Genomic DNA, 12,492 nt, shown 5'->3' on the forward strand with positions numbered 1-12,492 from the left:
CAAACTGAGCCCAGTCGGCCCGCTATATACCCAAGTAATATTAATATTACCTTTGAAAATTTTACGCGCCTGGCGCGGCTAGTGGGCTACGCACTCGTTCGTCAATTTCATGTGGCCCTTTAGCCGAAAAGGTTGGCCACCTCTGATCTATATAGATTACTAATATACCCGTATGTTAGTTATCTATAGTAATCTAGAGTCTGTCAGCAGTCAGTAACATCGGATGCAGCAACGAAGACATAGGTGCCGTGCCTGGTTGTGACGACATAATAAATACTTGTCAATTGTCGATAGAATCATAGTTGCACTAGAATGCACTTTACTCCGTGCCATTGCTGTGTACAGCATTAAAATTCTGATGCGGCGTTTTTACGCTCAATTTAATCTTTAAATGTGCGATTATTATTCAACTGTAACTGTAGTAAGAGCAATACGGGCGGATATAACGACATGATCAATAGAAATTCGATTTGTACCAAATGGCCAATGGTTTGACGTTCGATATTGGTGCACTCGTTACCAGTCCATCCGGTGTTGATCAAGTTTATGGGACTACAATATTTTCCCGTTGAAACGAATCGAATAATCAAATTAAACACTGTACCATGCACATTGCGCCATGCCCATAACGAATTAAACTATGCAGTATGCACATTACACATTTACAAGTTTACGAAATAGATGATTACAAATTGGAAATCGCGTATCAAATCAGTAATTTGTCTCCAACATAAAATACCATAGGGTTTTGGGCTACTCTTCTGCCATCCCCTATTTACTCTCGAAAATCCTTACTGGAGTGAATGACGATGATGCGCAGTAATGAATTCCAATTAGCATGCATAATTGCATACTCAATAACACTGTCCAATTTCGCAGGCCGATTAAAGAGCTATTAGGAAAGAGCGATTATTTGCTCATCCGATTCATAGCAACGATGAGATGGAATTTCTCGGCACGTTCTCGTCATATCGACATGTGCAACGAAATGACGTCCTCTCTCCCAATTCGCGTAATACATAGTGATCATAATTTTCGAATCGTACAATTGGCCAACAAGGTTGTGCTGATGATGAAATTGCGGGCATGCCGAATACCCACAATATTCACAGGCATATTTCGCATACCGAGGTTCGGCACTCATGTATGAAAATTGAACATTGAACATACGACTGCTCTGCTGTTTAATCCCCAGGAACATGGTTAGTCAGAAAAGGTAGCGACAAAGAGGAAAAGATTCTTAATTTCGCGAAGGCCCGCTGTTGAATTATGTGAACTCAGCAGATATGGTTGTTGCGTATAAAATAGCATCTTATGAAATACGTCGGAGCCGGAGCTACCCCTCAAATAACTGGCTCCAGCCCCGGCTCGGGCTCCGGTATCAATGCACGGCTCCGGGCCTCTGGCTCCGGGCTCCGGCTCCGGGCTCCGGCTCCGGGCTCCGGCTCCGGGCTCCGGCTCCGGGCTCCGGCTCCGGGCTCCGGCTCCGGGCTCCGGCTCCGGGCTCCGGCTTCAGGCTCCGGCTCCGGGCTCCGGCTCCGGCTTCAAAGCCCGGGTACGAAACACCACATCAGGGTGTATGAGATGCATTGTGGAATTAGGCCTATATGCTGTGGGATATTTTCTTGGCCAATTTGTTCAACTGGAAAATAGTCTTCGTGCTATGTGCGATTTCAAGCGAATGGGCTTTCTGGTTTTAATATAGGTATTAGGTACCACTAGAAATTGTGTTGGAAATCAACAGGGGCTACTAGAAATCTTATTGGAAGCACAAGGGGTATGATCGCTAAAAAGGTTAAGAAGCAATGCCATTACTATGGCTCAATATTGATTATATTTAGGTTGTTACTGATATGGTCCAATAATAGTCGAATGCAAGATCTAACGCTGATTCAATTTGACTTTGGCAATGACAGTAACAATAGCCTATACTTATCACGACTACATCAAAACCAGGATTATGCTACACCGCTCAAATGCTCTAATATCATAATGTCTATAATTAATTATTTGAAAAACAATATGTCCTGCACAAAAGGATTTAATTAAAATATTTGAAAATGTGATTTTTTTCGGATCAAGCGTGGATAATACAATAGACAAATACATTTCCACGATGTTTGTGGAATGCATGTCTGCTAGGTCCCGTCAAATAAGGCTTACGTGGAAAATATACATTGAACATCCCTATTATTGATGCTGCGGCCCGCAGCGTCATCAAAAACTAGGAAATTGGCCCACGAGCACATTTGAGTTTGAGACCTCTGATGTAAACCGTGCAGCAGTTTTAAAATGCGATACTGACTAAATGAAACTCTAGCACTTCAATTAGACGTTAAAATCTACGTAAGCGATTGCAAAATGTATATACCATACCGCATTCCAACGTTTCATCGTCTCCGCCGCCTACTTTTTCATAGCGACCGTCGCCGTTACAAGTGCAGTTGTACGTTGTACTGTTGACTACGTCACATTTTGAATGTAGTGGACAGCTGTGTTGAAAGCATGGCGTGAATACTGCAACAAATGAAAGGTTGATTATTAGAATCACAACAAAAGATTCGAAGTCTTAAGACCAGGCCTATTACGAACGTTCGCAAGTCCCGTCGTTGAACACAAATCCTTCGGCGCACTCACACTCCCGAGAAGTGGTGTTGCATTGCTGACTGGTGTTGCATGGGTTTACGCCGTCCTTAAAGCACGGATTTTCCACTGTGGAAAGGAATATGGTAATTGTTTATATTGTTGAATCTACCACGTATGAGAATTCCCGATGGATACGGGCGTTATTGAAAAGTATATGGTTGCTACAATTTCTTATTTTTTCCACAAACTCCACAAAACATTTCTGAACAGCAATATGTTTATATCAGTATAGGCTTTTGGCAGTTAATTAAGTTTGCACTGTACGTTATTCGACGGTCATTCTGGTTGTGTGAGTCATGATGTTTTAACAGTAATGAAAACAAACTGCCTCGTGATTTCCCAAATTAAAAAAAAAATCACCATTTTGCAAATTTAGAGGTCTCGCGGACCCCCTGAAAATGCTTCGCGGACCCTCGGTTGAGAACCCCTGCACTAGAGTATACTCATATTGGTTACCCAGTGAAATCATTGGATCATACCAAAGATGATAAGTAATGAAGTACTATAAAAGTCTAGATTTTTTCATGTAGAAATTAGTGTGTATTTGAATAGATTTGCATCTCTTTTAGGAGTACAATTGTCAAGGCAAAGGTAAATGTTTCATAAAAGAGAAAGTCGATTTAGCAAATGTTTGCATAAATAAATTGTATTTAGGGTTGCATTTAAAACAAAAATCAAGTTAAAACAAACATGTTTAAAACATGGCCCTTGTTTAAAACGTGTTTTACCATAATTTTAAGTTTTTAACCATGACGTCACAAATCCCTGATTATGACGTCACAATGGGTTGACATTGACAATTGGAAATATAGGGTAAATATGGCTCCTTTGACGAAAAAGGTTTCCAACCCCTATCCTAAACGGATAAAAATACTTTTAACCAGGATTATACATCGTCATGTAGCATTTTTACGGTCGATGGTCATCATCATCATCAGAACATCCATTCCGCACCGATGATCTATATCAGGGGTGGGAAAACTACGGCCCGCAACACCGTTTTGTGCGGCCCGCGAAAGGCTCAAGAAACGTGTTGATATAATGGGTACTAAAAATCTAATTACTGTAGGGACTCCATTTAACTTTTTCTCATTATATGTCCCCACGCTAATTATATGTTATAGTCTTACTATAGCATAATTCATTGCTAGCACGATAGCCCGACTTCAAGGCCCGCGCAATTTAAAAGGTTTCAACTGCTTAAACATCACTGGAGTGCCCAATGTAAAATTACACTCGTGATCAGAAAGTCATTGCCGTTTTGACTTTCTGATCACGAGTGTAATTTTACATTGGGCACTCCAGTGCTGTACTTTGAAAAACCGATTCGCGCGTGTTAGGTAGATTCGTTCTCTATATGTGCCGAAGTATCTACATAGGTTTACCATACACCCTCCTTAGGATTCGTCCTCTCTTTTCCAAGAAATGTCCTCCCTTCGCCCAAATATACTTCTTTTTGTCAATTACTCCTCCTTTTTTCAAATCTCGAAATACCTCAAAAGACCACGAAGTGTCTACCTAGTTGACGACAAACGGGCATTTCGGGAGTCGAAACCGAAAAATTACTTTTTTAGTCAACCCAATGAATTAACTGCATAAATATAAAAATCACCCGTTTTCTCCCCCACTTCAGTAACTTTTGAATCCTGTGAAAAGTGTCCTCTTTTCCGAATCTCAAAATATGGTAACCCTGATGTATATTTATAAAATCTATACATTTTAGTCGGAGCGTAGGCTATTTGAAGCTAACATGGTTGTGACGCTGTCAGCATTGCGTGGCATGGAGTTGAGCCAAAAGTAGAGTCAGCAAATCTAAAAACAGGCCACTGCTCACAGATCACAATCTCCATCCTGTTCTAAGAATCGGGACAACCGACTTTCGTGCCTTGTTTTGAAAATTAGTTATTAAGGTTGACCATCAGTTTATGAAATCTCGCCAATGTTTCTGACGCTTGTACGATATCATCATATTGTTATTGTCATATTGTTTGTTTTCAATAAACATATATATTATTTCCATATCCTCACTATAATCAAATACCATTATTGCGTTTTGGTTGATGATCCTAATTTATATACTGCAGATTGCGAATGGATTATAATGTTGAAGGCGACCCGCGAGCTATAGAAATCTTTCCCACCCCTGAGCTATATCTATTTGCTATAACTGTTGAACCGACGACGATTTCGAGGGTTCTAACCATTTCCAAATTGTATACGTTTAGTCTATCGGATGTAAATCGTCCGTAGGCTCATACTAGATGCTTTCTCGAAAGTATTTACACGATGATTATACAACTTTTTGCAAGGGCATTTTTTAAACATTCATTACAGGGTATGCTGTAAGCAAAGTATTTTAAAACACTATTTGTTTTGAATGCAACCCCATACTTGTAAGATTGAAACTAGCCCCTGTATCACAATATACATTCGAAAACTGAACCAACTTGTAATGTCACTATAGTCGTTCTGTATCGGTCACGAAAATGGACCCTTTCATTTCGAAAGAAGTCGCCTCTGAATATCTGCTAAATTTGAAGTATATGACACATAGACCAAATGTACGTCTTGAATCTATTCACTTCAAAACTTTACATACCTTCATCTTTTACTTTTCCACTCAATTCTAACATGTCTTGAAAATCGCCACTGCTACTTGTAATTGAGTAGAAATGCAATTATTCACTTCTGTACCAACGCCGACTACATTGACCATCTCTGCGTATGCCACGTGGCACTTCACCTTCTCAAAACTTTTCATTTTGGCCAAGCTTACGCACACACTCATCGTAGTTTCATGCTAAAGATACCTACCGCATGACCCGTTTTGATAGATGAATCCAGTCTCATTGCAAACGCATCGATATTCCCCGCTATCTTCCGCAAGTTCGAAACAAGTAGCGTTTTCGGAGCAAGGGAAATCAACCGCATCCGACATGATCTTACATTGCAGAATATCTATCAGAATTTTATCAGATTGAGGTAACGCATGTTAATGACGAAGACGAGCCCAACAAGTGTGCGTCTATACTTACTAAGGCTGTGGTTCCCAGGAGTGACCTCCAAAATCTTTAGCAACAGCGATCCCAAGATAGGTATCACGGATGGAGGTATGACGTACTCAACGGTCTCATTGTTAACTGGAATTAAAATTACTTTAGTCTTGGATCTCTTCTATTGTATAACAGCATCGATATTCGTGAGATAAAAATGTATGACCAATAGAACATTAGCTATATCCTTCAACACTATAAATGAAGGCTTACATGCAAATGATGTATAGACCGCACTATACCGTGTATAAGATTAGCCGTGGAATTCATTGATCGTGATAATCAAAATGGTCATGGTTGGACCTTATCACCAACGATTACGCAAGGCGTGTGACGGAATATCTCAGTATATATCAAGATGTTAGAAGGTAGGGAGGGTAAATAAAAACCACTGACTCAAATTTATTCGAATAATTGTTGATGACCTCCGGTTCGCATCAGAAATCAGATATTCTGGATACGGAATCAGTATCATATGATGCGACGCGAACCAACAAGAATAATCACCTCGGGAGTAGGCTACTTCGCATTTTCATATTGAACCTATTGTTTTCGATATTGGCCATTTCTGTCATTGCAGTCAAGTCAATGCTCCGTTGTAGTATGATTTATTGAGACTAGTCGCTAGTATCCCAGGATATAACAAATTAAAAGAGCACACTCGGCCTTGTCAAAGTCATTACTATACTTGAGAACTATACTATAAGAAATTGAGACTGCTGACTGCATAAAATCCGAATAGGATATGTTGCAGCTTGACTATAGTTCCGCTATTGCCGTATACTAAGCAAACTACACTGGTCAACAGATTTTTTAGGCAGACAAAGTAAGAGTCGTTTTGGGGGTTCTGAAGTGCACTGGTTCCGAATATGACCTTAGTTTTTTCAAATGGCTTCATTTAGACCAGTGGCTCTTAACCTTTTTTCCTCCAGCGCCCCCTTTCAAAAATTATCATGCTCCGGCGCCCCCCAACCTCATATTGCAAGGAATGTAATAAAGACAAGAGTAAAAGGGAGGGCAGTAACAGCACTTCATCAACCCCCTAAAAACGATTGCCTTGCGCACCCATAGCGTGATAAACCAAACTTCTGCGGGCTTCGCTCCCAAGAGCCCCGTAGCGTGATTTTGATGGTCAGCAAAGTTTGTGTGGCCTGGTCGCCCTAGGTGCCAAAATTTTCTATAATGCATGAATGAATAGGTGGTAGTTACATATATAAGCCGCTATAAACTTTTTATCCTCTCAGCCCACGAAATCAGATTTACCAGTTGCGCTGACTAAGATGTTGTATGGGAAAATAAAGGGCACGTAATTAATAATTCAACATATTTGGGCGGGTCCGTAGGTACAATTAATTCGTTACCAGGGACGTAACAGCACTTCGTCAGCCCCCCCCCCCCAAAAAAAAACGTTGGTCTTGGGCCCCCATTGGGTGATAAACCAAACTTCCGGGGGACTTCGCCCCCAGACCCCCCTTCGGCTATCCGCTATTTGCTGATACTAGTCATCTACATTGGGTGTCCACTGTCCATTTACTGAGCCAGCTATTCTCATCTAGACGCGCGAAGCGTCTCAATAATTAATGATTGAATTGGTCAATATGATCGGGAATTGCATGTATATTGATATCAATTTATATGCTTTCTCTTCTCGCGTCAACGATTTACCGGTAGAGCTGAGTGATGTGTGATTGAAAAGGTAGGACCCCTCTATAATAATTATACATCTTCGGGCGTATACCCCTTGGCAGGAACGAAACGGCACTTCGTCAGGCCCGCCGAAAGAACTTGGGTCTTGTGCTTTCATAGAGTGATAAACCGACCGCCCCCCATCACGTTGTTCGCTTTTGCCACGAAATCAGCTGTACTGTTTAGCAAGCCAGTGCGAAGCGCGAAAACTTTCGATAATTCATGATAAAATCGGTCAGTAAGATCGGGAATTGCATATATATTGCTATCAATTCCTTGTCCTCTCTGCTCACGTTACCAGATTTACCGGTAGAGCTGAGTGAGGTGCAATGTTCCCTCTACGCTGCGCACGTGCGCAGTGCTGACACGGTCTCTGCGCACAGAAAATCTACGTTGCGCACAACAAATCCGAAGTTATGACTTTTTTTTAGTCGTTACGCACTGTTGTACAAGGGTCTGCGCAGTGAGTTGTTGAGTGTGCGCAGACTCGTCAAAACGTAGAGCGAACATTTTGAGGTGTCTTGGAAACTGTAGGGCCCGTAACTGATAATCAAACATATTCGGGCGGGCGAACCCGTTGCTATGACTTCGTTGCATGATGTTATTTCGTGACCTCCTGTCTGCTATATCAAAAAATATAGAATCGCCCAACAAGGATATCGCCTAACAGGAATATCTAGTTTTAGATATCCCTGTCGCCCAATCGTACTAAACTAAAAGACGCACACGATTTCAAATTGGTATTTCTTCACTGGCATATAATTTTTCTCCGCCAGATGGAATTCCTCTTCTGGGGTTCAGATTGCCAAGACAGGAACATTCGGTGCCAGTCATTTAGGCGCCCATGGAGAATTAAACCTATATGTCTTTTGTAGGCTATATATAACGAAGTTTTCGGTGTTAATTTGCTCTGAATACTCATTAAGGATATGTCCTACCACCACGTCATCTACTGCGAAGCCATTTTTCTCCAGCGCCCCCCATACCGCCCCCCTGAGCCCAGCGCCCCCCATTTCGCCCCCTCAGCGTTTCCGCCCCCTTCAAATTCACCAGCGCCCCTTGGGGGGCGCTGGAGGCAAGGTTAAGAACCACTGATTTAGACCATTATCTACCAATTTCGCTATAATGGCTAGATAGAAAATCGGCCCAGTCGTACTATAAAGTTTAGAAATTCAATCTACTTGTTATTTTGCACACATAAGATTCTTTTAAATCAAAATACAGCAACAGCGCTATATTTAGGGGTATTAGATTTATCATAGTTTCACGGATATCATGTACATGAATGAACTCCAGTCATGTATATAAGTAATTTCTTAGATACTCAAATAACATGGCAGTTATTCAATCAGTTTTACGTCAACCACCTATTGTAAATTAGAAATAATCAGTTGGATTCTAATATTATTAATTTATTTTAAAGCACAATTGTTTTTGTACGATTTTCGCCTGTAAGCAATTTAGTGCGGTTTCTCGAAAGGTTCCAGCAATAGTCTGTCATAATATGTTCATCTCATCTGCCCCGATATCATTCCTTTGTTGTCTTGGCGGAACCTCTCCCCTTGCTAATCAACAAGATGATCAGGAAATATATCAAGATGACTGAACAGGAAGTGAACTTTTATGCTCATGTTTGTTCCAAGTTTTCCATATGCAGATGCGAATTTTCGGACCAACTATTTGTAGCTGGGTGCTTTGTGATAATCTAAAAAGTTTTATTTACTACAGGAGATATTACATGCAGGGAGACTTTCCTAATATGAAAATGAAATCTTTCATTCGTATTCGAATCTGAAATCTATCATAGATACCAGATTTAAGCTTCTCGTTTGATAGGGATTCGGGGTATACCCACCTTGCCTTGTTGAGTATTGTAGTAAAGCTTTTCGGGGACAAATTTTATAGCTTTATACTCCTCTTTAGTCTTGGTAGAATAACCAACTGATACAGGTGAATATGTATTTTCCTTGTGCAAAAGCACAATTTTTAGGCTTGACCAACTACATTTTGAGAAACAAATATTTCGCATCAGGTCATGTTGATATTGATAGAATGATGGAGAATGACATGAGGGCTCTTCATAGTCAATTATCTATTTATGCGCAGTATAAAAGTAGAAAAAAAAACGCGATTTTTTTCCTAACAAGTGAAATATTCAAGGGTAAATACAGTAATTTTGGGCTTTTTTAGGAGTATAAATATCTTATGAACAAGAGCCAATCTGACACAACTAATGTGATATTCGTAATCCACAACCTCGAAAACTCCGGAAACGGCTCTCAGATGTTCTGCCAATTTTTTTTCTTCATTTCGTTGACCAGTGTTATATATGATAATTGATTTATTGAATGATCGGTATTATAATTATTTATACGTCACGTGACTTCGATCCTGTCATAACTCCGATCATGTAGATCAGTCGTTCTGAACCGCCGGTCCGTAGCAACTTTCCTGCCGGTCCGACAAATATTTTAGAATTTGATATGTCGATTCGAAAATGCAAGAATTTGAATGCTTGTCTATTTATTTGAGAAATGAAACATCATATTTGGAACTGATTTAGAAATTTTGGACGTATGTTTCAGCATGGTGTCGTAATATATTATCCATGGTTTACTTTGGACTTAGCGTACGTCACAATGCTTTAACCGTTGTACCATAATGATCAAATGTATAGCATACCAGAAGCACCGTTTGAGGCGATAGTTTTATGAGAAATAGAAGAAGACTTTTTAAACAAAATCCGTTCATTTTCGGCAGCACGACTTTGCGAGCTTTGGCAGTATAATAGCGGGTAGCAGACAGCAGTGGCATTTCTTTCAAATAATATGCGCGGTATGTTAACTCTGACAAGCTATGTTCAATGGATGCTATATAAGATTCCATCTGTTATGTACCAGAGTACAACATTTGTGTTTGGCGAGATCTCGCAGCATATAGTCCGGTATTTACCAGTATGGCCAGCGGGTATTCGTAAAGCATTAATGCATGTCACTATGAAGGTTGTATTTATCTGAATAGACTTACCTATAACAGTGACACTTACGTCTTCCTCCCCAGCTTGGCACCGACTTGGCTCTATGTAGCTAGTCCACAAAATCAATAAAGATATGAAAGCACACCGACCCAGCATGATTTTTCAAATCTGCAAAAACAAAATTCAGTTGAGATGTACCTTTGACGCAAATATCGATTACGTTATTCATTTCGAAAATAATATTCGAAAATTTAAATCCTAATCTCTCGAAATTTCGTTTATAAGGTCTAGTTATAGCACATTCCACCGATTTGATAAGGGCTTCTTCCATGACATATTACACTGGGCAACAATTTTGAACGAAAAATTTGTTGACTTTGATTTGACACTTGATTTAGGCTAATTTTGGGGTGCTGATTCCTAAAATGCCACTAGTTTTCTTCTATCACGTCAACTTTTTGCTACATGACATATGCTCGAAATATGCAAATTTTCACAAATTTAGCCATATTACTTTTCCATATCATCTAAAAATCCACACTTTTAACATATATTAAGTTATATTGTGAAGGACTCGATTGAATTATGTAGGGAAAAGGTACTGGTATCGATCTAGCCCGATGTTTTCACCCATTTTTGGTTAGAGGATGCACTTATCCGAAGATATTTCACACACATATTTGATTCCAACTGCAGGATATGACAAGAAAAATAAATATGCCATTTACTATCAGCTATAGGTCCAATGCCCCTTTCAGGTTATTCAGTGTCACCTGAAACTCCTATACGCTCGATAATTTGGATCAAGATGAAGTTCTTAGGGATAGCAGGCCAATTGATGAAAATTTTGAAATCGAAGTTGATTCAGAAAGTAGAGTAGTCCATCAACATGAGTTATTGATCTGAAATAAGCTTTGGGACTTGGAATAGACATCTTCGGAGCTTTTAACATCTTTATGAAGTGAGAAAAGATTACTTGGCAAGGTAGAGAAGGAGAAACAGCCTTTTCTTCGTGGGCCTACTTTCGGTATAGCTTTGTGTATTGCCGTGATACTGACATTGGCATGATACCGTTACCATGGATTACCGGAGGATTTGGGAATCACGATTCTCAAGTTAAGTGAATGGAAAATGCCTATAGGTAGCCCCAAAAGGATCCTAAAGTGTGCCATTCTCCAAAATGGCAAAGTCTTAGGTGCAGTAACAATTGAACACTGAGTTAGTCTTCGTGAATAATACAGAAACATTAGGAGTAATACAGAAACATTGAATTGTTGCAATATCACGAGCACGATTGAATCATATGTGTCAGCTTTGAAATGTTGTGTTATCTAGTGGTTATACAATAAGGATGCACATCATCATCATCATTGGTTTATTAGCAATTTTATCAGTTCAATACACCACAAAAATGCGATACAATGAAAAGACCGGAAGATGTCGAAGCGATAGACATACAACCCTGAAACACAGGTGTCACTGCCATATCTTTATGTCGAACAGAAGATATTCAAAAAACCTAAAATATCTAAATAATTTCTCTAAAAACCTTGACATAGTCAGAGATGGACAAGGAAAAAATGTCCCCAAACATCTGAAGATGATGGGGGTATGATACCAGAGTAGATTGGAGCTTACATATGTTAGCTGATTGTTGCTCAAGTATCAAACTAGACAACCTACAGCATAATAGGTTATTAGCGTAAATTTGGACCCTGAAACTCGCACTTTATTTGTCATGTAAAAGCAATATCAGTATAAATCAACCAAATAAAGCAGTAAAAATGTTTATTTGAAGTCTATTGATTTACTTTCGATTGCTTGTGGTTTTTGAAACGTTTTATACGATAAGCAAAAAATATTAAAAATAGTGCTATTATGTGGGTATGAGCAGGGCATGGTATGGTATGGAAGTATGGTATGGTATGGATCGATATTTTGGTATGGAATATGGAAGAATGCAAGTATGGTATGGAATGGAAGATTTTAATCTGTGGTATGGAACGACATTTCCATACTTCCATACTTTGATGTTTTATACATTTTATCGTGATCTGTGCAAGCTTCATGAAGCGTACGTTGATCGCTGCTCACGGAATGCGATCGCTTTTGTTATGTGTGAACGTGAAC

At 39.7% G+C, this 12,492-nt stretch overlaps 1 protein-coding gene across 1 annotated transcript in view; it reads right to left on the minus strand.

The window, feature by feature from the left end:
- LOC145437414 (uncharacterized) overlaps nucleotides 1–10,554 on the minus strand; it is a 35,644-nt gene extending 25,090 nt beyond the window's left edge. Inside the window, exons 1-5 of the mRNA XM_080314669.1 lie at nucleotides 10,413–10,554; nucleotides 5,682–5,786; nucleotides 5,461–5,604; nucleotides 2,593–2,712; nucleotides 2,377–2,517 (exon numbers count right to left, since the gene is read on the minus strand). Of these exons, the coding sequence (XP_080170795.1) occupies nucleotides 2,377–2,517; nucleotides 2,593–2,712; nucleotides 5,461–5,604; nucleotides 5,682–5,786; nucleotides 10,413–10,518 (616 nt within the window). The 5' untranslated portion in view covers nucleotides 10,519–10,554. The remainder of the gene's footprint in view (nucleotides 1–2,376; nucleotides 2,518–2,592; nucleotides 2,713–5,460; nucleotides 5,605–5,681; nucleotides 5,787–10,412) is intronic.
- Nucleotides 10,555–12,492: the final 1,938 nt, after the last annotated feature.

The sequence above is a fragment of the Botryllus schlosseri genome, chromosome 4 (genome assembly GCF_051294905.1).
Source record: "Botryllus schlosseri isolate E-star chromosome 4, Bs_hap1, whole genome shotgun sequence".
Classification (NCBI taxonomy): domain Eukaryota; kingdom Metazoa; phylum Chordata; class Ascidiacea; order Stolidobranchia; family Styelidae; genus Botryllus; species Botryllus schlosseri.